The sequence below is a fragment of the Sebastes fasciatus genome, chromosome 7 (assembly GCF_043250625.1).
Source record: "Sebastes fasciatus isolate fSebFas1 chromosome 7, fSebFas1.pri, whole genome shotgun sequence".
NCBI classification, from domain to species: Eukaryota; Metazoa; Chordata; class Actinopteri; order Perciformes; family Sebastidae; genus Sebastes; species Sebastes fasciatus.
The window spans coordinates 21,349,058-21,375,899 of NC_133801.1; the positions used below are offsets into that span (position 1 = coordinate 21,349,058).

Consider the following 26,842-nt stretch of genomic DNA (forward strand, 5'->3'; position numbering starts at 1 on the left):
CAAATGTGGAAAAAGCAGAGCCTGATTGGTCAAGGAGGATCTTTTATACGCATGCGTAGTAGAGGAAATAAAAATGATGCATTCAGGACTATCGGAAATATAGCGGTTATAACAGGGGTGGAGTAGGTACACCCACATGAGGTCAAACAGGCCAAGATTTATTCCAAGATTGAAATAATGAAGATAAAAACGCTACAAAGGTGAACTATTATGTTTACATTTTCTTTTATTTGCGGAAGAAATGTCGATTCAAACAACTAAAGTCTGAAAATGGTTAGATAGATAGACAGCTTTATTGATCCCTGTGGGGAAATTCGATTGCCACCAAGTCAGACAACAAACAAACAAAAACAGTATTCACAATACACCAATAAATACATCATTATTCATTCTTATAATAATTATAATTATAATAAATAAATATCAGACATCTTAAAACTGTTGCCTTTTTTTCTGTATTTTTAACACAAGCATTTGAACGTGCTCAAAAAGCTGACATTAAAATAAAAAATAAACTAACTAAATTAAAAGTTAGTATTTCAACCATGTCCACCTCCTGCTGCTCTCCGTAGTGGGAATGTCCTGAAGCCCGTGAAGGCAACACGTGGAGGAACAGGAAATGAGCGCTTGTTGTGGACAGACACACTTTGCTTTGCTTTGCTCCGAGCACACGGTGAGTCTAAAAACTACAACATCTCTTACCGAAAACATACTTTTAAATCATGTACGTTGTGTTCACCATGAATGAAACGTATAACCTAGATGATAAAACACAAAACAGACGATAACAAATGGTTGACAGGTCGATTAGAAAGTAGCTGCAACAACTTGTTAATGTGGCTATAACGTGAGGTTAACTAGTGTTTGGGGAGTGTCAAGTTATTAGTTTAAATAGAAGATCAATAAAGACAGTTTATCATGTGGATCACTAGATCTCCTGGTTGTTTGGGGGTGTTGCCGAAATTAACGTCCATGAACCCAAACATTGAGTTTTATTTGCTTCTTATCCTGTGAAAGAAAACAGTTATATTTAATGATTGTTGATTCACACTAAAGAGTTAAAAAAGTTAAGTTTTAAAAGTACCCATTATTATGTGTGCATATGGCTAAAATGAATGAATTGATAATATTTGGTCAGGCAGCAGCAGGACACCTGTTACCTGTTTGAACCTGGGCGCCACCAAAGGTGCTGCTGTTTGTCTCCATAATGGATCAGGTTTTTTGGGGTCAGTTGCACAACTGAACAGCCTGTCGCGTGTGCGTGCGTGCGTGCGTGTGTGTGTGCGCGCGCGTGTGGACTGGGTGGGTGCTGGCAGAAGGCCTCCTATTGTCACTGCGGTGCAAGCTGTAACTGGAGGAGAGAACACACACACACACACACACACACACACACACACACCACAGCATAAATGATCCTCTAATGGGGGCTGAGCCGGTTTTTGGCTGTTTTCTTGTTTTTCAGCACAAGATGGTTCGACTCACTCAAGTGAGGCAATCCATACTGTTAATATAGAGAAGCACTAATTAGTGTATAACACACTGACAGTCACAGACTAGAGATGATCTTGCAAAATGGGTTTTACACAGTCGTGAAAATGCTGCAACTACTAAAGCAACTAAAGATTATTTTCATTATTGATTAATCTGTTGAATATTTTCTAAATTAATCATTTTGTCTTTAAAATATCAGAAAAATAGACAGTCCAAAACCCAAAGATATTCACTTTACTGTCATATATGACAAAAAAGAAAATGTTAAATCAGTCACACAGCTGGAACCTTCAACTGTTGCTCGGAAAACAAATGAATTGATTATTAAAATAGTTAAATTTTCTGTTGTTTGACTTTCTAAACTCCGTCCCATTAGTCGTCACCAGGTTATATTCACTTTACAGTTGTAGCAAGTGAATGTGTTTTTAGCTTTTCATCCATCCTGCTGTTCTACCAGACCTTCTTCTTCTAGTCTCCACCATGGACAACCTAGAGGAGGACCTGACGTGCTCTGTGTGCTACTCTCTGTTCTCTGACCCGCGAGTGCTGCCGTGCTCGCACACCTTCTGCAAGTCCTGCCTGGACAACCTGCTCCAGGTGTCCACCAACTACTCCATCTGGCGTCCGCTCCGCCTGCCGCTAAAATGCCCCCACTGCCGCAGCGTGATGGAGCTGCCCCCGATGGGCGTAGAGTCTCTGCCCTCCAACGTATCTCTGCGGGCCATCATTGAGAAAGTAGGAGAGAAATCTGAAATCTGTCAGTCTGAAAATGAAAATCCTCCTATACTCATCTCGTCTTGCATGTCTGTTGGCTGTCTCAGTACCAGAGCGACACTGTGCCGCGACCCCCTTCCTGTCAGGAGCACCACAGGCAGCCTCTCAACATGTACTGCATCCAGGACCGGCAGCTGATCTGCGGGCTGTGTTTGACGGTCGGGCAGCACCAGGGCCATCCCATAGACGATCTGCAGGCGGCGTTCATCAGAGAAAAAGAGACTCCGTCGCTACTGCTGGCCAGACTCTCTGAGCAGAGATGGGCACAGGTAGGAAATCCTCTCAATAAGATAAGATATTCCTGTATTAGTCCCGCAGTGGGGAAATTTGCAGTGTACAGCAGCAAAGGGGATAGTGCAAAAAACAAGATGCATCAACTAACAGAGTAAAAAAAAAAGAGCTTAACAAAATATGAACCATTTAAATAGAAGGAAGTATAAAAATAGGAGCAGTATATACAGTATTGACAAACAGACTATTAACAAAATTGCACAACTGGAAAATGATATTAGACAGTGAGAATGAAATGAAATCCCACCTGAAAATATGGCACAGTTTGAATTACACCTGAGTAGTAATAATGATAATATGTAATATGGCCAAATTCATGTGGAAAGATACTCAACATGGATATTCCCGAAAGAAAAACCTTCCTGTCGTGCCCTCTCCCTCTGTCAGGTGTGTGAGCTGGGCGAGCAGCTGGAGCAGGAGAAGGCCCGCTGTGAGGGTCTGGTGCTGCAGGACCGACAGGAGGTCAACCAGTTTTTCCAGGCGCTGGAGGTGGTGCTGACCAGGAAGAGACACGCCTACCTGGAGGCCCTGGATAAAGCCGGCGGAGAGGTGTCCCGCTTCTACGACCCACTCATTCACAAAGTGAAGGAGCTACAGGTACGTTTCAGCGTTTCAACGGCCAATTTATATCAGATCATAGCACACATCATTTCACTTTAGCATGAACAATAGTAATCAATTAGACGTTGAACGCCAGATGCTGGTGGTGCTCCACTGCCATGCAATGTGTGGTCATTATGTGGTACAAACATTTAGCGTTATATCCGTTGAATTTGGATTTAGCTACTTTCAATGACGGACTTTTTTGTTTGACGTGAGGCGTCCGTGTTTGTTTGGTTTTCAGGCACCTTGAAATGATCTACTGCCATGTCGGATATATCTGAGTTTCTCTCTCGTAATTATGACTTGAGTTTTTGTTTATTTGTTTATTTGTTTTGCACAATTTTAAGACTATACAACATAACAAAAAATGAATAATATAAAGTGCAGGAAGAGGCAGAAAACCCACTGGGCTTATCTGAAGCCTCCACCTAGAGACAAGATTAATATAAAGAAATAATATGACTACATAATAGTGATAAACAATTAGGACAAGATATATATAATAATAACAATACAGTAAATATATCAAAAAAGACAAGTGTATATGTGAGTGTGTGGTTAGTGTTTGTGAGGAGGATATTGATTTAAATATCTATAAAGACTATAAGCGACTTTTGAAACATTTGACAGATGAACAGTTTATTGATAGATGTGAAAAGCTACTAGGTTACCCTAAATCTTATCGAAAATGGACCTCTACTAGTGAGGAATTTGGGAGTGTTGACAGTAATGCTGTTTATAATCTTGATAATTGGTCTGGGATGTTTAATTGTGATTAAAATACTTGTGTGTTTTTGTATTCTGGCGTATAGCGTTGAACTAACGATTATGTTTATTGTTTAGTCCATCATAATTTCCCAGAGTCCGAGGTGACATCTTGAAAAACAATCCAAAAAACCCCCAAATATTAGAATTTAAAACTGTATAAAACAGAGAAAAGCAGCTAATCCTCATATTGAGAAGCAGGAACAAGCTAATTGAAAAAAAAAAAACTGCATTGATAACCGTCCTGTTTCCTGCAGGAAGAGCAGCTGGACCTGGTGTCCCTGGGTTCATCAGTAGAGGAGGAGGACTCGCCGCTGGTCTTCCTGGAGCAGGTGCATTTGTTCAGAGAGAGGGTGGAGGAGTTCATTAAAATCCCTCTGCCCTCGGTGGTAAACCTCTCCGTCACCCCGCGGGCAGCGGAGCACCTCCAGCAGCACTGGCCCGCCGTGACCATCGGGAGCCTGGAGGAAGCACCCGTCCCTAAGGTGTGCTGCTGCGCCAGATGTGGCGGCGTGGAGGCCGGCGTGGAAACCGAAGCCGGAAGGGATCGGTCCCTGATTCAGAACTTGTGGTTCGAGATGCAGCCCACTTGTTCCGTGGTGCTGCTGGGGCTGCTGCTGGCGGCGCTGTGGGTCAACCCGGTCGGAGGGGCGTCGCTCGGCTTCTCTCTGCTCTCTCAGTTCAGTCAGCTGGTCCACGGCTTCAGCAGCGAACTGATCACATCTGTCTGGGACGCGGCGGGGTCGGCATACGCAGTGACGGAGGACGCCGCGGGAAGATGGAGCTCTCACCTCTCCTCAGCGGGTGCAAAGGCCTTCCAGCAGCTGGCTCGTTATTTAAAACTCTGACAACCCACTGAAACACCAAAACTGGAACCCTCAACTCGTATTTAGAAGCTGAGAAAGCTTCACTTCCGCACTCCTGTAGTAAAGAAACAAATCCACCTTAAAATACCTTTTAAACACCTGCTATTGCTATTGTCCTGGAAAAAATCAGGCAATGAATAAATGAATATTGAAAGCAGGTTTAGGGAACAACAAAATGATCAAATTAATTGAATTATAACAAATAACTTCATCACCTTTAGCCTCATTTCAAAGATTCCTAGTCGTTCAATGCGGACCAGGGGGAAGCATGAGATATGATATGAGATATGACTCGCACAGGAAATTCAAAATTCAAGTTATTTCCAAATTTGAGCAGTTTATGTAGCCGTTCATCTGTTTTGAATTGTGTTATTGTCAAATGTTATGTCCCTCTTTGGGGTGTGTTATTCAATGTTATTACACGGCTTTGTCGAATACCTGATTCTGATCGGTCGATCAATGCGTTCTGTGGTGTTATTTCTTTATAACAGACCGTTGCTATGAATGCAGTTCTGATGTCGGACTCTGGCGGACCATTTTGGCGTCAAGTTATTGATTTCTTAAGTAAGTAGCCGTGTAATAAGCAGGATAATGTACAGCTAGCGGGTCATTATTGTTGTGTAATAAACCCCTTCAGAGCGATGCAAGATGCCCTGAAGGGGTTTATATCACAGCAATGACCGTCTCACCGTACATTATCCCTTACTTATGTTCATACTGCCTAACTAATAAGCACTTATCTTATGAAACACTAATCATACATTTTAACATAGATAACGTTTTGCTATACAAGTGGGGAAGGTGTTCCATGAATATTAAATTGGTGCCTAAAGACATCTTTCCCGTCACGCAGTGGGACATTTCAGTAGCTTTCCCGTCGTGTCGGAGAGCTTAGGTCAGGACATCGGTACAGCTGCACATGTATCTCCTTACACAAGGCTGTTTACACTGACTGGAGCTGTATGTGAACTGTAGAGGCTGCTGAGAGGAAGCAGACACACAGAGGACCTGAGATCATGTTGCAGTGATGCACAGCTCAGAGCGTCTGCACCTGGAACCATCACGCCTTTACCTCGCCCCACTTCTAATAGCCTTGTTGTAGTGGACTGTACCTCCACCAGGACCAATAGCTCTGCTCTTTCTACTACAATGGTGCACTGATAGTCTATTTTGCATCCCACTAATGTTACTTTATTTTGCTCAAGCACAGATGTTTACTGAAACACCAGCTTGAGTGTCTGTCAGATATCAGTATGCCAAGCTGTATTCCTAAATATTGATTTATGTACACAGGTATTATGCAAAACGTTACTGCTTATATGCTACTGCAAGCATCACATACTGAAAATAACATGTTGATCAATGTTTTCAGCAATTTTCTAACTACAAACAAAATGTTGTTACCTAGACCCGTTGTATTTTTCTAAACTTATTCTCAGTTCCTGTATTTTCAAAAACGTTCTAATACATTTGTTTGAATGCTTTTTAGTTTTTTGTTGTATTCATAATTAAAAGAAGAAGAAAAAAGCCATGCCAGTGTGAGATGAGTTCCAAGTCTATTAGAGTTGCAGTATGTCTCAAAGTGTTGCAGTGAGCTCAATTAACTGATGCTCGCTACAGTTGTCTTTGTAGTGTGAAATATGGAGTCCGACATCACATGACCTCACGGAAGAACATCACCAGAGTGCACACATTTAGACAAATCATGACTGTTGGTGCTAGTCTTGCACAAGTTGTATTTAAAAATATATTTTAAATATAGCCTTATGCACTTTACCATTGGAGCTTGTTTACTGGGATACTTAATTTGACGCACATCATTTTAGGAAACAAAAGATTTTATTAAATTTTCAGCATAAAAACATAATGTGTCATAGTTGCAAAAATATCTTTCAGGTCCGCTCTAATAAGTTCAGTGACTGGAACATTATGTTTTGACACTTTAAATACAACTTCATCAAAAATATATTCCCAAAGTTTTATGTTTGTTGCACATGTGGGTGTCTGCATTAAGGAAACAATCTTGCCAGAAAACTATTTATTGGTTCAGATAGTAAAAAGTAAAGATAGAATAAGAAAGAAAGAATAGCAGCATTTCATTGTAAAAGACAAGATAAAAAAAGACAAATATTTACATGTCGTTTGTGAAAAGGAAAGTAAAACAGAAAAGTTTAAGCAGTGACCGCATCGTGCTCTTTGAACACGATGGTCTTGGGGTTGATTCCCACGCTCTTGGTGGTGTTGTGAGTTTTGTAGATGCCGATGAGACGATCGGCGATCTCGAACATGTTGTTCCTCAGCGAGATGATGATGAACTGAGCGTTCTTTGTTTGCTCCTGCACAGAGATGAGGGAAAGGAAAAAGAAATTACTGATCTGAAGAGAGATTGAGGTTAGAGATTTTCGTTTTAATGGTGCAGATCCACCGAGTCCGGCCAACAAACGGAAAGACGCGACGGAACCCGAAACGGTTTGGTTTGCTCTGTCACAAACTTTCTCATTTTACAGCTCAACAGTACACTACAAGATGATTCTGAAAACATTTGAGGCAAAAAATAGGCTTTACAGTAACAGAATATTAATTCATATCAGCTCAGCGCTGCCTAGTTTGACAGTTTGATCGGGGTTTGGCGAGCCTGCTGCCTTTTGATGGACGGACCTCATTTGCATAAAGCTGAGGTTGAGTCATGATTATGCAAATTGAAATACAGCAACTGGTCAGTCAACTCGCTGTGCCTGATCCATCATGCAACGTGCAGCCGGATCTCCTGCTCTCCACAGAGAATGAAAAGGATCCGTCGACTTAACTGATTTGTTGTTTCTCCACCATTAATCAAATGTTATATAGCGTGTTGCTGCTGCAGAGGACCTCTCAAATTGTAGCCTGAAGAATGAAGTGAACATATGCATTACAGTAACTGAATATTGATTCATATTTGATTAGCGCTGCCTAGTTTGACCGGTTGATCGGAGTGCTAATAGACAGCAAGGCTCCAACTGGGCTCTGATTGGTTGTTTTCCTCCGGTCTGTGAAATCTTGCAGATGCCATTAGAAAACCGGAGGACAGAGGCACATTATTTTTTTCAGATTACCTGTCTCATGCACTACGGTCAGGATATAGTGACCGTATATAGTGATATATTTGTTTTATAAAAATAGCTTTTTTTAAAAATCACATTTCCTCCATTTCTACCCACTGCAGCTTTAAAGGCTTAGTACTTTGTTTTGCTCCAGCTCCCATAAACAGGTGATTCGTCTGAACTCCCCCGTTATTCCAGCGTTACACAACAGCCCTGATTACACCACAGGGCTGAAAATTAACTGGCTAAAAATGTTAAATTACTTTTCGTTGCATGCCTTATCGCCTAACACACAGGTCCAATACTCACATAGATGTAACAGGCCACGATGGAGACGTTCTTGAAGTCGAGAGCAGCGTCTATCTCGTCCATGAAGTAGAGCGGTGTGGGTTTGTAGTGGTGCAGAGCAAACACCAGAGCTAAGGAGCTGAGGGTCTTTTCTCCACCTGACAGGTTAAAGATCTTCTTCCAGCTCTTCTTTGGAGGACGCACGCTAGAGAGAGAGAGAGAGAGAGAGAGAGAGAGAGAGAGTGAGAAACAGAAAATCAGGACATGATTTATGTCTAGAAAAGTAGTAAACAGGATGTCTTTAGTCTTTTTGGGCAGTTTATTTTTTCTCCTCTTACCTGAACATGATTCCCTCGGAGAAGGGGTCTAAACTGTCCACGAGCTCCAACTCCGCGTCGCCACCCAGTGTGAGCATCTGGTAGTTTTCCTTCAGCTTGTTTGTGATCATGTTGAATCCGGTCATGAACTCGTTGAGGCGCTGTTTGCGCAGGTCCTCGTAGCCACGCTTGAATTGGTCCCTCTCTGTGGTGATCTCGTCCAGCTGAGCCACGCGCTGCAGGTACAGCTCCTCCTGAAAAACACACACACAATCACACACACAATGACACAAGCTGCTGTAAAACTGAAGAAATATCACCAGCAGTGTAAGATTCAAAATGTTAAGATAGAAAAGATGCCTGTTCATATTTGTGCATACCTTCTTCTTGTACTCGGTGATGGCCCCGAGGTTGGGCTTCATCTGAGCACACTTGGTCTCTAACGTGATCATCTTGTTGATAATGACGTTGGGATTGGCGATTTCTTCGAGTTCAGCGTCAGTAAGCACGGGAAGTTGCTCTGCGGGCATGCCCTCAATGGTATGAATGGACAGCTTGGTGGCCTGAAGAATATAAACAAGATGAATTAACACTCAGTCAAATATATAACTTATACACTCACTGACCATTTAAAAAAAAAAAAATGTTAAAGTTAAAGAATTAAAACAGTGCCAAAGAAAAGCAGAGCCCCTGATACGACTAACTAAAACAACATCAGTAGTGAGTTATTATAAAAGGATTGTCTTCAAGTTGATTTGAATTAGGATTGATGAGGAAAAATTAAGCATTTACTGTTCGTCACCTGATCGGACCAATTTGTCGCAGGGCTTTCAGTTCTCAACTATTACTTTTGGTGAGAACAATGTTTTCATTTCCAATACAGCCTACAGCCAGAGTAACAATAATAATAAAACCCAACTTGTACTTGAATTCACACTCTTCCCTTCCTCACCCACCTCTTTCTGCCAGTGTTTGATCTTGTTGTTGTGTTCAGTCATGTTCGCCTCGATCTGTTCGATGCGCAGCCGGACGCTGAGGGACTCCTCCTGCATGGCGTGCTCCTGCTGCCGCAGGACCTTTATCTCCTTCAACACCCCCTGATACTGCTCCTGCACCTCAGGAAGTGCTGCCTGTGAAGAACAAGACAAAAACAGTGGTACTCATCTTATTTCAATGTTTACTTCAAATGAATTTAGATGTGGTGATTCTACACAGCTAGAGAAAAACAAGTTGGACATAAGTATCCATGACATGAGAGAGAGAATAGACATTATTTAACTTTAAAAATAAAATGACTGTAACTGTAAATAGGAGTGGTGAATTTATCAGTGTGTCTTTTGATTAAAAAAAAAAAGTAAAAATCATATTTCAACACTGCATTCCAACAGTTTATTGCATTTTTCTTTCCTTTCTGTGAATTATAATCAGCAAATTTTCTCTTTATTTTCAAATGACAAGATGAATAATCCTAGCTATAGCCAGGTTTACAATAAACTACTGTCATGAATGTCTCTTGGAGCAGAAATCTACTACTTTTGGACATAGTGGTATAAAATATCTGGACAATTTCTGTGAAAATCTGTAGAAAAAACAAAAGCAATGAGCCTTAAACATTAAGTGAATAAGGAGTGCCTACCTCAGCCTCCTGACAGGCCTTCATGACCTCCCCGGCCTCGTCTTCCAGCTTCTTCAGTTGCTCGGTGAGCTCAGCCATCGACTTCTCGTTCTCCTCCAGCTCTTCCTGCACGCGAGTCACACCCTCCTCACACTTCTTCAGGTTGCTGCAGAAAAAAGGACAAAAGACAGATATTAGCCTGACAGAGGGGTAGAGGTTAAGATGTGTGCGAGTGGGAAACACTACTGATGTCAGGTTCAGTCTTGCAAAAACAAAACTGCTATTGAGTGACAGAGCAACCGTCTCGTCTATACGGGTTACAAAGATCTCAGCTCCGTGACGGCTTTTCAACTTTAAGCATCAGGATCTGATGTTTTTATCAAAGCAAATCCACGCTAACAGGAGGCGTAACGTGAGCCGCATGTTAGCAGAGCAGCTCTGTTTGTATCTACACAGGGCGTGTTCAGGCACAGTCTCGAGTGTAGGTCACCTGTGTTTTGGCAGCACTCAGAGCCCAACCCATAAAACACTGTAGTTCTGCGTTGAAAATAGACTTAAAAGGGTAAATATTTGTTGCTTAAATTGCAACCCGAAGCTAGCCGTTACGTGGCCTGTGTAGCCGGCTGGACTGAACAGAACAACAGTTCAGTCAGACGCACGTGAGAGGGACGACTGAAAACGTTTTTTCTGTGTACACACACTGGAAGACGAAGACATTGCAAAAGTAAAAAGTCCGCACTAGTTTCTTCAGATTGTTTTTCTAAAAGTCCGCTATCAACACTAAAACCTTTATTAACACTTACACTATGTTTCAATACAGCTAAATACAAATCCCAGGTGTTCTAACGGATTTATATTTCTTTTGTCAGACTACTGTACGAGGGTGAAGCGGTGATTTGATGTGGCTCATTAATACTACTCGCTAAACAAGGCGAGCCGTAGACCCTGCACTGCTGCACTGAGACACTCGATCAAATGAATATGGGTATGCCTGTGAAATCATCCCAAACATAAATATAAATACAGATCAATGACAACACTTGTGTGATGATAAGGCAGGCAAAAATCAGCTATCAGAAAGAATTAGAGGCAATAAAAGGCATCTACAATGTGTATTTTAGAGTGAACTTCATTAAAAATGTAGCTTGGTCATTAGAGAAAAGAGATGGTTCTATTACTGTGGTTAAACCCCAACGTCAGAGATCTTTTCTTGCACTGGAGATGCAACAGCTCCTGAAAGATTAAATCTCCTGTAACAGTGCTATGTTCATCCATCTGTTTAATAATAGCTTTCAAACATGCTTCTCCAATAGGAAGAAGTTCCATGTCGAGTCCATTCAAACGTTACAGGACAGTTAACTGCAGTGTTTGTGCAAAAAGAAACATCTACTGCCGCCCCCTTCCTCGCTGCGAGTTCAAATACATCAAGGCTGTACTTGACATCAAGGAAGAGGAGCTTTCACACAGGCTGCCTCGGTGCGCCTCGGTTTAGCTCCGCTGTTTTCCAACTGGCTCGATGGCTCCTCCAGCCGAACAAAACCGTGTCACATGCAGCCACCGGTGTCTTCTTCCTACATCGGACAAGACTGCTGCCAGGCTGCTCTGCCCACAGCTACAGATACTGATGATGACTAGATGCCCATTTTAGTTGTTACAGCCACAACACTGAACACAGGAAGAAGAGAGGAATTCAGTGAAGCTTACTGGAAGCTAATGCTACTTATATGTGATGCGAAGAGACCTGGCACAGATGTTAGTATCCTCAAGTATTAAGGAAACAATAGTAACTTCCTTGGTGAGTCTGATAAGTGGAATTAAATCCACTCAGAACCCCGGTAAGGGCCGTTTCCCACTAGATAGATAAACATAATTCAGCTGATCCATCTGACTTTAAACAAACACTTAATTACAGAGCTTAAACACGGATGAGTTCCTCACCGGTCAGCTGTCTTTATGGCCACTTTGGCCTTGGTTATGGTGGAGGAGCAGTCATCGAGCTCCTTGTTGACCTTGTCCAGCTTGTCGTGCTGAGCTTTTAGCTTGTGGCTGTTGATGTCTACGATCAGGTTGTGGAGCCTTTTCACCTCGTTTTCCACCTTCCCAGCCTTACTGGACGCTGCGTCATAGTCTGAAAGAGCAAGAGAGGGGATATGACGGGACAGAACGAGAAAAACGGAGTAAACATTTTCATGAATCAGTCACGTAAACTCATTTAGAAATAAAACCAATAACGCAATAGGAACATTTTGACACCATTCGATTATGCGGAGTGTCATTTTAGTCTAACAGGAGATCAAATGTGAACATATTTAACAATTAACAACAATATTTCTCTTTACAGTTTACAGGAGGAACCCTACCTTTCTTGAAGGCATCCAGGCTCTTCTCCAACTGTTTCTGTTTGGCCTTGTCCGGGGCAGCAGCCAGCACGTTGGCCTCAAGTTCCTTGATCTGAAGTTTCAGGTGAACCTCCTGTTCAGCTAGACTCTGAAGGGAATGAAAGAAAGGAGGAAACGACTCAGTGACACAGGCGTGCTCAGAGCGGAGATCACAAATACACTAAATGAGTGAAACAGCGAATTAAAAGGAGAATGTGTATTGTGCCGTACGGTCATGCTTTTGGAGTATTTTTCCAGGGTGTTCTTCATGTCTCGGAGCTGTGGCCGCAGGCGCTGGACGCTCTCCTCCAGCTGCAGCTTTTTCTCTTGGCAGTCCTGCAGCTTCGACACTTTCTCGTTCAGCTTGCTCTCCATACGGTCAAGCTGCACAGAACACATGAAAATCATCACGTCTCACACTAACGGCCTGCTGTGGTGATTATCTGATGGGTCCATTTTCATCCAGTATCTCAGAATTAATTCACGGAAACGTAAGGTAAAACTTCAATACTACTATCTAACAACAGGAATTAGGAGTTATTTATGAAGCTTGCTTCGCCCACTTGGACAGTGTGAACGACAATAAACTAAATACAGAAAATAGTGTCACTTGTATTAAAAGGTAGTTCTACACAAGTAAAAGATGAACATCATTTACATGAACTCAGTAACAAGAGGTTAGAATCTAATGAATTTATATAAAAAGGTTATTTTAAATCAAGCGAAAAACATTTTATTTACATTTTCTTCTCTAATAAGACATCTGATAAACACTCACCTCCTCCTGGGGGACCTCAGTACCAATACAGGAGCCCATCCTGCCCTTCATCGCTCTTCCTCCTCCAGTCATGGTTCCTGTGAAGCACACACCAGACCACAGGGAGATTAACAAAAAGAAAATCGGACTCCTGAAAATAGAATATATTATCTTATATATATACACATTATGTATTATTAGTATGCAAGCTAGAGAAAAAAAAGACCAATAGGGATAGGTACCGGAACCCAGTATCAACCGGGCACCAGTGCTAAATTATTAAAGACCAGAGTATTGATAAGCTCCGACGTTATCGCATCTTTTATCTGTACTTTTTAATGTTTTGGTGTAATTTATTATCACACATCTCCTCTGCTCTCTGTGTTGGGGCTGAGCTCCTCCTTTATTTTATTGACATTTTAGATTTGTTTCCAGTGAGATTATTGAGTTTATATTGTGACTCTGCTTTTGTAAACATTACTGTTGCTGCTTTAAAACATTTAGTTATATTTAAAATATAAATAAATTCCAACTCTGTTCTGAATTTAGTCTTTTTTTTAAGTAGTACATTAAAAAGCAATTATTTAGTAATGAAAAACAACCGATAAGAGTGTCAATAAAGAACCAAACTGATAAGGAGTATCGATAAGAGTAGTAGTATCCATAAAATCTTAACGATACCCATCCCTTAAGACCAGCCAGGTAAAGCTGTGACAGAAAAAGTGAGCCACCCACCGGCCATCTCAATGATCTGTCCCTTCAGGGTGACCACCCTCCAACGCTTGTCTCTCTGGAAGGCCATCCTGGTGGCCTGCTCCATGTCCTGGGCCACCAGGGTGTCCCTTAGGGCAAAGTAGAAAGCCGGTCGCACGCTCTCGTCCTTCACGCGCACCATGTCGAAGAGACGAGGGCAGTCCTCTGGGGTGCGAATGGGAGCCATGTTCCTCTCCCACGTCTTCATCTGAGCAAAGGAAGTGAGGATGAAATGAGACCAAGCAGCAAGGTGAGGATATTATTTGTGATATCAGCGGAAACCTGAATAGCTCAACATAGTTTTAAAGTTTAGTAAATGTACTGTACGTATTTAGAAATCTCACTAACAAACTGGTACAACTTTAAGTGGTCAAAGACACTGAACTACACACTTGACCGGCTACTGACATCAGTACTAGAGACACCAATCTATCCTTAAAGAGACTAAATCATCCGTTTACACTCTTTACCTTGTCAAGACCAATGAAGGTGGCGAACCCGATGTTCTGCTCTTTGAGGAACATGACACATTTCTGAGCTGTGTCAATGGTATCCACCAAGATGTTGTCCAGAGCGCCACAGCTAGAGGAAATGGCCACATCATACTTCTCATCAATGGCTCCAAGGTCTCCCTACAAGCACAAAAATCATTTAGAATACAGCTACTACAGACTTCTGCTTCTCATTCCAGACATTGAAGGCTTAAAAAGTCAAATAAAATCAATTGGTGGAATTAAATTGCATCTGTGTAACTCTGTATAGTTTATAACATCTTTTTTTTTTTTTTACCAATCTTCCAAAGATGCCAGGGATTCTGCCGCTCTTCTTCTGCTGCATGAGGGCATCCAGGACCCGTCCTCGACTGCGGTTGGAGGACAGAGAGCTCTTGGCTTCATCCACCTTCTGCCTCATTTCCCTCACCACTTCCCTGGTCTCATTATCCGTCTTCATCAGCCGCTCCAGCGCTCCCTCGTCCTGCAGAGAAAAAAAGAAGAAGAGAGGAGCGATTAACTGCATCCACTGGACAGAAAGAGTCAACAGATGCAGTGAGCACCAGCTGGACGTGTAGTGGTTTCATCACAAGGTACTTACATTAATGAGATGCAAAATGTCCCATGTAAATGCTGCCTGAACAATAAACAAAGTAAACGACAACGCTGATGTCGGGGTTTTTACCTTTTTGAGCTCCTGTTCTTTCTGGGGGATTTTGACTTCCAGGTCTTTGATGGCGGCACGGCGCTCGCGCAGTGTGTCAGAGGTCGTCTGAAGTGTCTGCTTGGCCGTGTTGAGCTGCGTCAGAGCGGTGTTGTGGCGGCTAAGGTAGATGTCGAGCTCTGACTGGGCCAGGTCCATACGAGATCGGGTCTCGTTTACGGCCTTACTGAGCTCCATCAGCTCTTTCTCTTTGGTCTGGAGAATACAGAAAGAGGAGAGGAAAGTTTACTATCTAAAAGTTAAACAAAGCATGCAACAAACTAACACCAAGATATATATATACACACACATACCTCTTTGTCCTGTTGCAATCCGCTGGTCTCTTCCTTCAGACTCTCCATCACCTCCTCAAGTTTTTTCTCTTCTTTCACCTTCTGCTTCTCCACCTCTTCCTTGCGAGCTGTTGCCTCAGAGATGGCCTTTTCGCTGCTGGCTGGAACACCGCGCACTTCCTCCAGCTGAAAGATGAGCCAGACAGGAGGACATACAAAAACACATGAGGTGTGTGGCTACACCTGTCTAGGTTCAACATGAGGACACAAATCATCATCTATACACAACCAACCACAGAGTAAGAACCCCTTTACCTCTTAAATTAGATGATGAGATTAAAGGATCAGTGAAGACTTTATTAGGAGACAAGAGGCATAAAGTAAAATGGATTGAATACGCTTTTTAGCGCCAGTTACGAGCAACTGTGCTACACATTCAGAAGCAGGCCAAAACACACAACTGTAATCAACTATAAACACACATTGAGGACTGAGCGAGCCCTGGTTAAGACTGGCACAACAATCTGCCGCTTGGCAGGGCTGAGACAAGGCAAGGAGTGGTGTGTGTGTGTGTGTGTGTGTGTGTGTGTGTGTGTGTGTGTGTGTGTGTGTGTGTGTGTATATAGTCTATGTTTTGTAGGGTTAACTGCGGGTGAAATGTGAATGTGGCTGCTGGGAGTGTTACACAAGCCAGGCCATAGTTGACTACCACACAGCAGAACACTGCTCCCCAGAGGTCTGCCTGCCTCTGCCCAGCTCCCCCTCTGACCAAGACGCTTCCAGAGCGCAGCCATTGTAGGTGGGGCAGATCGTTTTAGAGCAGAGAGGGAGATATGAGAAGCTATACCTACAGTAACTCTACGCTTGTGTGAAAAAGTGTTTCAGTAAGTTAGAGAAACTGGAACATAATTAATAGTGAAACAGAGCATGAGTGGGCTATCAAGAGGCGCACACTAACAACTTGTGTGTTACTTCACAGCCCCCTAGTGGCTAGTTTAGGGCTTTTCCTGCCATGAAATTTGACTTACAATTTTAAGCAGGATTTATTATTATTTTTATGCATAATGTCAATTTATCTAAAAGAAATACATGTATCTGTCTTTGCCCATGGTAAGAAAAAATGTGAAAAAATGAAGAAAGGTCTGTACACACTTTTGCAACTGAGACAGCATCCTTTTTTGGTCACATAGGGCATCATGTGACCAATATCTGTTAGTAGCAATATTCACGTTTTTTGTGTGAAAACGAAATTTCACTGTACTTGCTTTGTGAAGCTGTATCTATCATGCAGAATGATGTCAGTTACAGTTCTTTGGAAATTATAACTCTTCCAATAGCCAGGCTTTTTGTTTAAAACGCTACACTACCTGTAATATTTTTACACAAATTTATATTATCTGTAAAACTTGCTTAATTTTCACACACAAAAAAAAACAAAAACATTTTAAAAACATGTATCTCTAGGAAATGTATCACTGCAGAATCCATGTTTATCACTCTTAAAATATTGAAATTTAAAAAAAGGTAGACAACGTACGATGAATAATTCTTAAAAAAAAACACACAGTACACTGTTGTGTGTTTAAAACTGTAAAACATGAACATCGACCTACAAGTGAAGTGAATTTGATTCAAACGAAACATGTAAGAAGTTAAAATGTTGTTGAATTGTGCAATTCATTTAGGTTTCTGTACAGCCTTGACAAATATCTTTTTTCTCCAGGCCTCAAAACAACAACCCTTGTGTTTTTTTTATAAGCAACGGAAATTGTATTTTTAGTGCCCATGTTTCTTTCTTGGCCGCGGGACAAAATAAACAGAGTTACAGTGTAGTGTCATACACATACTGGTGCTGGCTTGTCTTGACTTAGTGCAACCTTGTATTTGTTAATGGATATGCATTGTAAATTATGGGAAAATGGCTATGATTATGCTCTCCTGACAGAGTATGTGACTGTGTGCCTCTGTGACACTGTCGGGGAGTGAAATAATCACAACTGCTGCTGAGTAGCAAACAGTGATACCAAGTTAAACGAAGCAATTGAACTGTTTGTAATAGTGGACCACAATTTTAAAAAAGGCCAACACACCTTTTCTTTGTCCTTTTCCAGCTGCTTCTGCAGTTTCTTGTTCTTGCTTTTGGAGTGTTTAATCTTCTCACGCACTTCAACGTCCTGCAGGTCCAGCTGGGTGAACTTCTCCTTCTGGGTCTCAATGTACTTGTTGAGCTTATTTTGTTTCCTGGTGGAGGAACGGCATTTTTTTTTTTTACTGAGTACACTCGAGTCAATCGTGGAAAAATCAACTGAAATATTAGATAAACTAAGATAATACTAAAAGATGCAAAACAATGCATACATAACAAATAATAATATGCTCAATTTCTGTAATATAACACAGCAAACTCTTCATAGTAAATCATATTTTAAAATAATCTATGGTGATCGAAGACCAAAAATTATGAAATTATGGCATCATCAAGTTTACACCCATTGTTTTTTAGGGTTTTTTTTTGCAGGGGGACAACAGTTTTCTGGGTTAGTAACCCTCTAAGCATGTAACATTGGTTGTTAGAGGGGAAGAAGAGGAAGAAGAAGCACAAAAATGCCTTACTTCTCCACATTTTTGATCTCTTGGTTCATTTTCTCTGTCTCCTGTGAAATCTTTGCATTTTTCTCGGTGAGTTCCTTAGTATCCTCCAAGATCTTCTGCTTTTCCTGCTCTTTATCCACCACACGCTTCTGCAGATCATGACTAATGGCAAAGAGAAAACAGTAAGGTAAGTCATTATAGTTTAGTGAGTATAAAATTGGCATTCATTCAGTGGATTTTTTTTCTTTTCTATGCTACTGTTGGGTCTATATTGAAATTTTACGAGATTATATTATGGTTTAATTTGTACAGAATAGAGAGAGATGGTGCTGGTGCACTCACACATAATATTGGCAGAGCCGACTCTTGTGTTTGAAGATGTCATTCTCCAGGGTGAGGAACTCCACCGCTTTGTTCTTTTCTCCCTCCAAAGCATTCTTCTCCTTTTCCACAAGCTTTACTCGGTTTAGCTAGGACAGTGAACATATCGCAGTACTTAATATCAGGTCACAGAACTTTAATAACATTTCTAGACATAAATTATATGCATTAGTGACATGTAAAAAAAAAAATGTTTTTACAGCATGTCAATCATTCTGATGATATTTTGATAAAAGCTACAATAGCATTTATTTGTTTTTAATCACTCCAGTCTCAGCTTATTTATATAGTACAATAAAAAAAAAATTTAAAAAATGTATTGTCAATATACTAAGATAGCACAATCTTCAGAAGTAAATATCTGTGCACAAAAGATTTTCTATGAAAAACCATGAATCATGTCTGGGGCATTTGGCCCAGCCAAGTACCAACTTATCTTACATACTTCACAGTTACACAGCTATAAAACAAATATTATTTTCATCTTAGATATGTGCATCAAAAACTAAAAAACTCTTCAAACTATAACCTCTACTGTATAAATGCCCAGCACATGAAGTCAGGACGCAGGAAGGAGAGTTGGTTAGCTTATGAGTGTGTGAGCAGATAGTGTGTGTGTCACCTTCTCTCCCCTCTGCTCATTGAGTAGCTCAATGCGGCGGGCCAGGGTTAGGATGGGCTCCTTTAGGCGGCAGGAGCCGATAATGTCCTCCAGGTACTCCAGCATGCCCTCGTCGTGCTCCGTCTGACCTTTAGGCTTCATCATGGCGATCTGCTCCACCTCGCCCTACGTACAATCCACAACAACACATGGACAAAGACATGCACGCAATCATTCACTGAAAACACAGAGTTAAAAGTTCTAATAAAACACTTGTATAATTAAATAAATAAAAACAAAAAATGCCTACAAAACTCACTATTAAGATATGTGATCAAGTGAATTCATAACTCTAAAATGAAAAATAATGCTGTTCTGCTACACACACAACTTGGCAGATACATACAGTCACATACAATATACACATTTAGTTTTTCTAGAAGTTCCCTTTGAGAACACAATGGCTTTTCCCACTCAGAGAAAGTGAGAATAACCACCAGTATTACACTGGGCTACACAAAAAGAGAACATAAATTAAAATGCGGAACAACCCATTCTTTAAAAAAAAATAAAAAATAAAAAATAAAATAAAATATAGATATGATTCAATCTGATGAATGAGTAAATAGTGTCATCACAGTCATGCTAAACTGCTTCAGGACACTTAGAAGTATTAATGTTGTTACAACACATTACACATCACCACCCCACCAACTATCACTGCCCATTACACAACTTGTGTTAAAATTATAATTATCTAATTTAATTATTTTAATAGCAGTAATGCAAATTTTGACTTCTTGTAGCAACACCTTGGTTGAATTTCCAAATACTATACATACTACTTGGCCCCAAGTTAGGGAAAACTCACCTCTTACAACTCCAGTGTAATTTAACTTGTCTGAACATGTGTTCATTTTTATTTATTTATTTATTTTTTGATGTAGGCTGGCTTAAAAAAACTATATATTTCTACATAAAACATTTAATGTTAAACACAAATTAACTGCAGATACAGAAAAATCGAAGTCCCGAATTATGTTTTATTTATATGTAGGAGGGGAAAAAGGCAGCTCACATATTACTTTTATGTATGAAAGAAAAGAGAAGTAGAGTAGAGAGCTAGGGGAGATCCCCTGTCATCCTCCGTTCTGACCAGTGCACAAAATAGACAGTTTCCCCTTAGCCAGAGGCCTGGAAAAGTGACCTTGGAGAAAAGCTAAAGCCTCTTCCCATACCCCTGCAGCCATGTCATACACAGAGAGCTGAAAATTTAACATCTAAGAAGAGTGAGAAGGGACAGCACACACACACACACACACCGAAAAAAAACAAGTAGGACACATGTAATCAACCAACTAACCACAAAACCACAGTGGAGGGTAGAAACGAAGTGTTCACCTGAAACTACCACACTGTAAAAAAAATATAAAAAAATAAAATTGGGGCAACAAAGATTACATCAGCCATTTTGTTCTGCTCTGACCTGTGTCATCACCCCATAAGCCGTGGGTTAATCAGTAATAATGGGTAGGTTACACATGTAAAACAATCCAAAGGGGTAGGAGTGTAACTAGTGAAGTGGTACAAACTCAGTGCCACACAATGCTAAATAAAAAAGAAATAAATAAATAAATCAACCAAGAAAAATAATTAAAACATAAACAAGAATGTATTACATTCACAGTGGGGGTAAAAAAAAGATGTAACCAATATTAAAGCCATGGTAATGGAGGGTGTTTGATCCAGCCACACTGAAGCAGCACTGCTAATATTGGGGTTGGGGCTATTCTCACACGCCAATATTTACGTGCTGCTAAAGCGTGGCAGGTAAATGAGAAAGGGAGGGAAAGGGAAGTCCAACCTGTCCCCCACTGGAGGGTCAACCTCATAAAAAAAAAGAAGAAAAAAAAAGATTCCAAACACTACAAAATGTGAGTTAGTTGTTCAACTACGGCCACTCACATCCAGGTCCATGTTTTTCCTTAAAATTCTAAAGCAGCAAATAATGGTTCGCACCTTTTCCACATTGTTTCAAACCATGATGCGCTGCTATAGCAGTCTAAGGGCTGGCAGAGGGCTCATCCTCTCCTTAACAATTCCAGTGCAACAGGTTATTCCCACAGACAGGCATGGCTTTAAAAAATTTAGCCATGGCACACTCAAAGAAAACTGAGAAATGAGCAGAGAACGAAGAGCAGGAAATCTCTGACAGAATGGGATGGTCACAGCATAAAAAAAAGTTAGAAGTGGAAGAGGAAATTATATTTAAAAAATTTGCAATTACCTGTAAGATCAGAAATCTGTTGTGGTCTAGGTCAATGCCATGACTTCGGAGTAAAGCCCCCACTTCTTTGAATGTGGCTTTCTTGCCATTGATATGGTAGGCTGAGGAATTGTCTTTGTTGGCAGTCCTGGAAACATAGAACTTGCTGTTGGGGATGACTTCGTAGTCATCTCCTTCCTGGCTCAGAGGGGGGAGGGGCAGAGGACACAGAGAGCAGCTTAGTGCAGAACAGTTCAGGAGAAACTCCTTACAGCTCTTCTACACATCAAATGATAATACTCATAATACTGACAAATCCACTGAGAGTGGTTAGAGAAAAACACTGCACATTAAAAACTATTCAGAAAAAGGTTTGTTTAAAGAGCACACAACAGATCTAAGCCAGCTACTCTAGCATGTAAATACACCACATCAATATTAGAGTGTATTCTATCATGTTACATTTACAAAATGTGAACAACACATTAGATACGATGATGAGATTATAAATGCATTGCAAAAAGCTTTGTCATTTACCTAAAAGTGTAATAATTTTAAAAACAAGTCTTATAATCTAAATTGTGTACACCACTTCTTAAAAAATATTTTTTAAATTTCATAAATTGCAGATTGTAAAGCTGGCAGAATTTATATAATTATACCATTAGTTTAACAACTTGATTTTAATTTACTGTGAACTGCTGGACCAAACAGAAAGACTTAGAAATATTTAACAGTGGGCAAGTCAAAACTTACACCCCCTGTGGCAGATCCAATATAGAAACATGTGTAACTCTAATTCTTTACACTGGAGTCAATTTTCAAAGTAATTTGTGATTTAAAGCAAAAGACTACATTTTTCTCTTTATACAAACACCTATTTTATTGACTTTTCACTGTAAAAATCAAATAAGTAGCACTTAGTCACTAGAGGATTTTTTTTTTTTTTTAATTGTTAAAAATAGAGAAATCAATTCTAGCACATTATGAATTGACTATGGCATGTGTGGGTGTTAGTTGTAACTTCCATGACTGCTTTGAGTCTCTGTTTAGTCACTGGTGTGATCATTGTGTGGCGATATTATCTCCTGAGCATTGAGGACAAAATACATTTAAAATTCTAGAAAAATATATATCCACTAGAAAATATTTCTAAATCACCCTTTTCAATTCGGACTGTGTATTGATTAATTTAAGAGAGGCCAGAGTGAGGGTAGTGTGTATCTGTGTGACAGAGAGATAGATATATATACCTTATCAATAATCTTTTGAAAATGCACCTCCACAGTGCAGCTTTGCACATCCTTATGTTTATCAGAGCTGTGAATCAGCACCGAGAGCTTTTTCGATCTGATCTTTTGAGCTCTGTATCCAAACACAAAGAGCATTGAATCTATCACATTGGACTTCCCACTCCCATTTGGGCCAATGATGCACGAAAAGCGCTGAGAGAAAGGTGAGAGAAGAGATAAAAAAAAAGAAAGTCAAAATCAATTATATAAAAATAGAATGCATCCACAAACAAATACTGTTTTAATACAAACATGACACGCTATGTATTAACATTTAAGCATAGTAAGATTGTGATTGTCAATGTAATCCAAGTGGGTGTAGTTAAGATTTACTTTAATATACTTATATTTGCAGATTAATCAGGGGAGCAGAAAAAGGTGAAAAAAAGTAAGTTTAAGGAAAGTTATAATTTATGGTAAATGTCAGCACATGACTAGTTCACCACCCCTTGCTCAATACACTCACTAAATCAAAATGGAGTTGTGTGATTTGTTCCACTTTGAATATTTTTTTTAACTCAATAAATGTTATAATATAGTATTATTCATAATTTTGTACTGTTTGTTGCGTCTACCACTACACAAATCAACATGTAGAGTTGCTTAATATGACATTAAAAAAGACAAAATAAAATAAAATTGACACTTGCAAAATGGTGGTAAATCTGGGAGCTTATAACACAACACATTAACACAAAGTATTTCCCACAGCAAGGGTTTTGACATTTGTAACCATGTTTGGTCAGTACCTTGTGAAAAGGCCCCAGAATCTGCTCGCCTGCGTAAGATTTAAAGTTGCGATTAACTAAGTGTGTTATCATGAGGCGAGGAGCGCCCGGTTCATTGGTCATTGCTGGGGGCGGGGGTGGAGGGATGCTACCGAGAATCTCCTCCAAACTTCGGTTATCAACCGCCTCGGCAGCCTCCCCGTGAGACGGATCTGTGGCACACAGAAAGAAAACTTTTTTATTCCTCTGTGCGAGTCGTTTCAGGTGGTGGGGGGGGGACAGGGACAGTGGTGCATGGGGGGAGGGGTAGAGGAGCAGAAAAAAACAACAACAAACAAACAAAAACACACAGGCAGCAAGTTGCAACAGCAACTCAAACACAACGACTCCCGAGAAAGTTGACAGGCGTTTATTTCTCTTTGTTCTTGAACACAAAAGAGAAACTGCATGGCCGCTTATGAACAAACATTATTATACAAAAAACGCTCCTCCACGAGAGAGAGACGCGTTCACAGTAGATGCGCCACATTTCATTTCACGTCGATAATAATAAAATAACTGAAGTGCAAAATTTCGATCGTGAACGTCACATTTCCCACTCACACTGAACTGCACTCAAAACAAAGCAGACAATGAAAAAAAATCTTGTTTTGTGTTCATTATATATAGATTTTGTTGCCATCACACCAAAGCCACCAAACGACCTGTCCCAAAATCTATTGTGCTCACATTAAGCATAAACAAGCTAAAGGGGGTCGATGTTTGTAAATTTAGACACCCTAGTGAAGCATTTCAACGTCATTATAAAGAAACACCACTTGATGTGCATCTTATAAGCTTCGCATGCAATTTATTATAACAAATTATAAGAATAAACACCACCCTTTTTGATGTACTCCATAAAACACTTCATTATCCGAAATAAAATTACCTCGTTTGCGGAGAAGAAGATCCGGGGAAGAAGAAGAAGTACACTCGACGATATCAAAATCATCTCAAAAATCATATTGATGACTGACACTTTAGAAAAGAAAAAAAAAGCCATTCTAACTACGTGTTTTAAGTAAAGAAAAAAAGCTTCACAGCTGTGGCAACTGGCCACTAAGCAGTACAGGCAATACACGCACAACGCCATCGGAGTGAACACAACTTATTTAGATTCACAGACACCAAAACAGCCTTTGTTACTTGCCAGTTGTCGGCGGTGCCTCCTCTTGGCCATTGGAGTTGGTTTCTCGAGGGGGTACATCCAGCTCGTCTGAGGAGTCATCCCGAGGCTGCGACCCTTTCCCTCTTGGCTTGGCAGTGGAGCTCTTTGCACTTTTAGACGGCATGATTTTGAAAAATCTAAAGGGGTTTCATTTGTGAAAAAAAAAGAAAGGGAATATCCATGAGTGGTTTTTGTGCCTGTCAATCTCTCCCCCCTAACTCCACTTTTTAAGTCGGTCACACGCAGCTACCGTAGTCAGGCTTTAATCATTACCACAGTCGCATCCACACACTGACGCCCATCTAACTGCTAGTAGCTAGATTTTTCATATATTTTTTTACAATAGATAAAAGTAACAACATGACCTGAACTAAGTGAGTTATTAAAAAAATAAATAAAGGCTCTCAGCCTGATTATGAGATGGAGAACGACCAGCCTGTCAATCTGCGTGTAGCAGCAAATTAGATGCTATTCTAACACCAAAACCCAAACAGTAAAAAAATGAATGGCCTCCTCCTGGGACAGAGTTGTTTTTAGTACCCCTCTGCATCTAAGGTAGGTTGCAAAGTTTGCGACCCTTGCTGCAATGATGGAGAAAAAAAAACTGGATAATAAAGTAACGCATAACTGGAAAACAAATTATGCAAATAGCTAAATCCTCTCTCTCCACACAGCTCTTATCATAGCCTGGTTATTACTGAATAGACGCAGCTAAAACAGACTCTCTGGACACAACGTCCTGAAATAGTTCGAGGTCGCAAAAACTGACACTAATATTAACTTGAATCAACTTTTAATGTTGGTGGGCGGGGGTGTAAAGTTTGACATGGCAACCTAACTTGCTAGCTAATTGGAAAAAGTGCATTCAAATAACCAATGTTAAGATAACTTAACGGTAACGTGGGAGTTAATAAACTACACGTACGTCTGCCAAGTTAAGTAGGTTACCTCAGAAAAAGTAAAGCTAGCTTGAGCTACAGGGTTTCGTTGTGCGAAACTTTGCCACGTTACTTGCGCTATTTTCAGCTATGTTAAGTTAGCAGCTGTAGCTACCTATCTAATGTGAAATACTGCAGCTGAAGCTAACGTAAAGGGTAACGTTGACTAGCAACTGTAACGTAGCAACTATCTGCACTGTAACTGTACTAAAAGTTAACGTTCTCTTAAAAGCATTTAACGTAAAGCTTAAGTAGCTGACGTTAAACAGACAAATGTATTGCTAAGCAACGTTAATATTAGCTGAGACAGTCGTAATGTTACTGTTGGGGGTGTATGTGTGTGACTACGAAAAAAGCTTAAAATGTAATATAAGTCAAATAAGAGAGCAATCTTTATACATTCAGGACTATTGTTGACGTTGATAAGCACGTTTTCCCACCGTAGTTGATGTTAAAAACTCAAGTTACGGTGTTATTGATGTAAACTAACGTGATGCATTTCAGCAAATAGACGGAACCCAGCCGTTAACTTACTCAGCTCTAAATGTTTCAATGAAACCTTCCGTAATATATAAGCTCACGGTCTGTCAAGAGTCTTCCCTTTATGGCTCCAAAATCACGATCGCGACGGAAAAGTAATCCAAACTTTTTTGTGCGAATCTAATCCACATAAAGCTAGTTATCCCCCGTGTGATTCCGGTCGCTCTCCTCCTGCTTGAAGACTCTCTAACTTGTAAATGGCGCCTAAACTGAGCCGTCGAACCACGATCGTTACAAACTGACGCAAGGCTCCGTGGTACGTTCAAAGGGCAGGGGAAAAAAAACACACCAAATTCAAAAAAAGGGGACGAAGCCAACTCCGCCTATAATAATCATCATATGACATAGTCAGTACTCAGAAAGAAAAAAAACGCATAAACTAACAATACTTATTCTTTACAATGTTTATATTATTTAAGATTATTGTCAGATTCAAAGACTATAGTTTCTACATGTTCAAACGGTTGCCTGGTTACAGTAGAAGGAAGTCTCGTCCGGGGGGATAGTTTACTAGTTACTACTATTACTACTAGATAGTTTATTTTAGGAAATATATATATATATATCGATGGATAACGATTTAAGTTAGTTTGATTTTAATGAGTCATATTAAATGCATTTATATAACAGATGTCATTTGTACTGATAATTCAAAAATATCCATTTTCAAGGAGCGATACTTGCAACTCTCGCGAGAACGTCTTCTTATGACCCAGATTACATGGCTACCCAGAGGTTAGCTTGTTAGCTTGTTAGCGAGAAACTAACGCAAGGCACCGTGGTACGTTCAAAGGGCAGGGGAAAAAACACACACCAAATTCAAAAAAAG

At 40.4% G+C, this 26,842-nt stretch overlaps 2 protein-coding genes across 4 annotated transcripts; one reads left to right on the forward strand and one right to left on the reverse strand.

Moving 5' to 3' along the window:
* Window positions 1-50: 50 nt before the first annotated feature.
* trim59 (tripartite motif containing 59) lies at window positions 51-6,959 on the forward strand. The gene is given in 6 exon segments (XM_074642221.1): window positions 51-673; window positions 1,949-2,226; window positions 2,313-2,534; window positions 2,944-3,153; window positions 4,182-4,752; window positions 4,755-6,959. Coding segments are annotated over 5 exon segments (1,287 nt in total). The 5' UTR covers window positions 51-673; window positions 1,949-1,971; the 3' UTR covers window positions 4,784-6,959.
* smc4 (structural maintenance of chromosomes 4) lies at window positions 6,814-26,253 on the reverse strand. 3 transcript variants are annotated; one of them, XM_074642216.1, is made up of 24 exons: window positions 26,055-26,253; window positions 24,518-24,672; window positions 23,347-23,537; window positions 22,559-22,750; window positions 21,327-21,503; window positions 19,061-19,225; window positions 18,400-18,527; window positions 18,079-18,219; window positions 17,556-17,706; window positions 15,487-15,651; window positions 15,155-15,388; window positions 14,768-14,953; window positions 14,449-14,610; window positions 13,961-14,186; window positions 13,247-13,323; window positions 12,700-12,852; window positions 12,451-12,577; window positions 12,029-12,218; window positions 10,112-10,256; window positions 9,432-9,605; window positions 8,856-9,038; window positions 8,497-8,729; window positions 8,180-8,363; window positions 6,814-7,126 (listed from the first exon to the last, which is right to left on the reverse strand). In XM_074642216.1, the coding sequence occupies exons 2-24, from the start codon at window positions 24,657-24,659 to the stop codon at window positions 6,962-6,964; spliced, it is 3,891 nt and encodes a 1,296-aa protein (XP_074498317.1). In that variant the 5' UTR covers window positions 24,660-24,672; window positions 26,055-26,253; the 3' UTR covers window positions 6,814-6,961. The 3 variants fall into 3 exon arrangements, with proteins under 3 accessions (XP_074498317.1, XP_074498316.1, XP_074498318.1); XM_074642215.1 differs by having other exon boundaries at window positions 26,008-26,253; XM_074642217.1 differs by lacking the exons at window positions 24,518-24,672; window positions 26,055-26,253 and adding an exon at window positions 24,257-24,445.
* Between the last annotated feature and the right edge of the window lie 589 nt (window positions 26,254-26,842).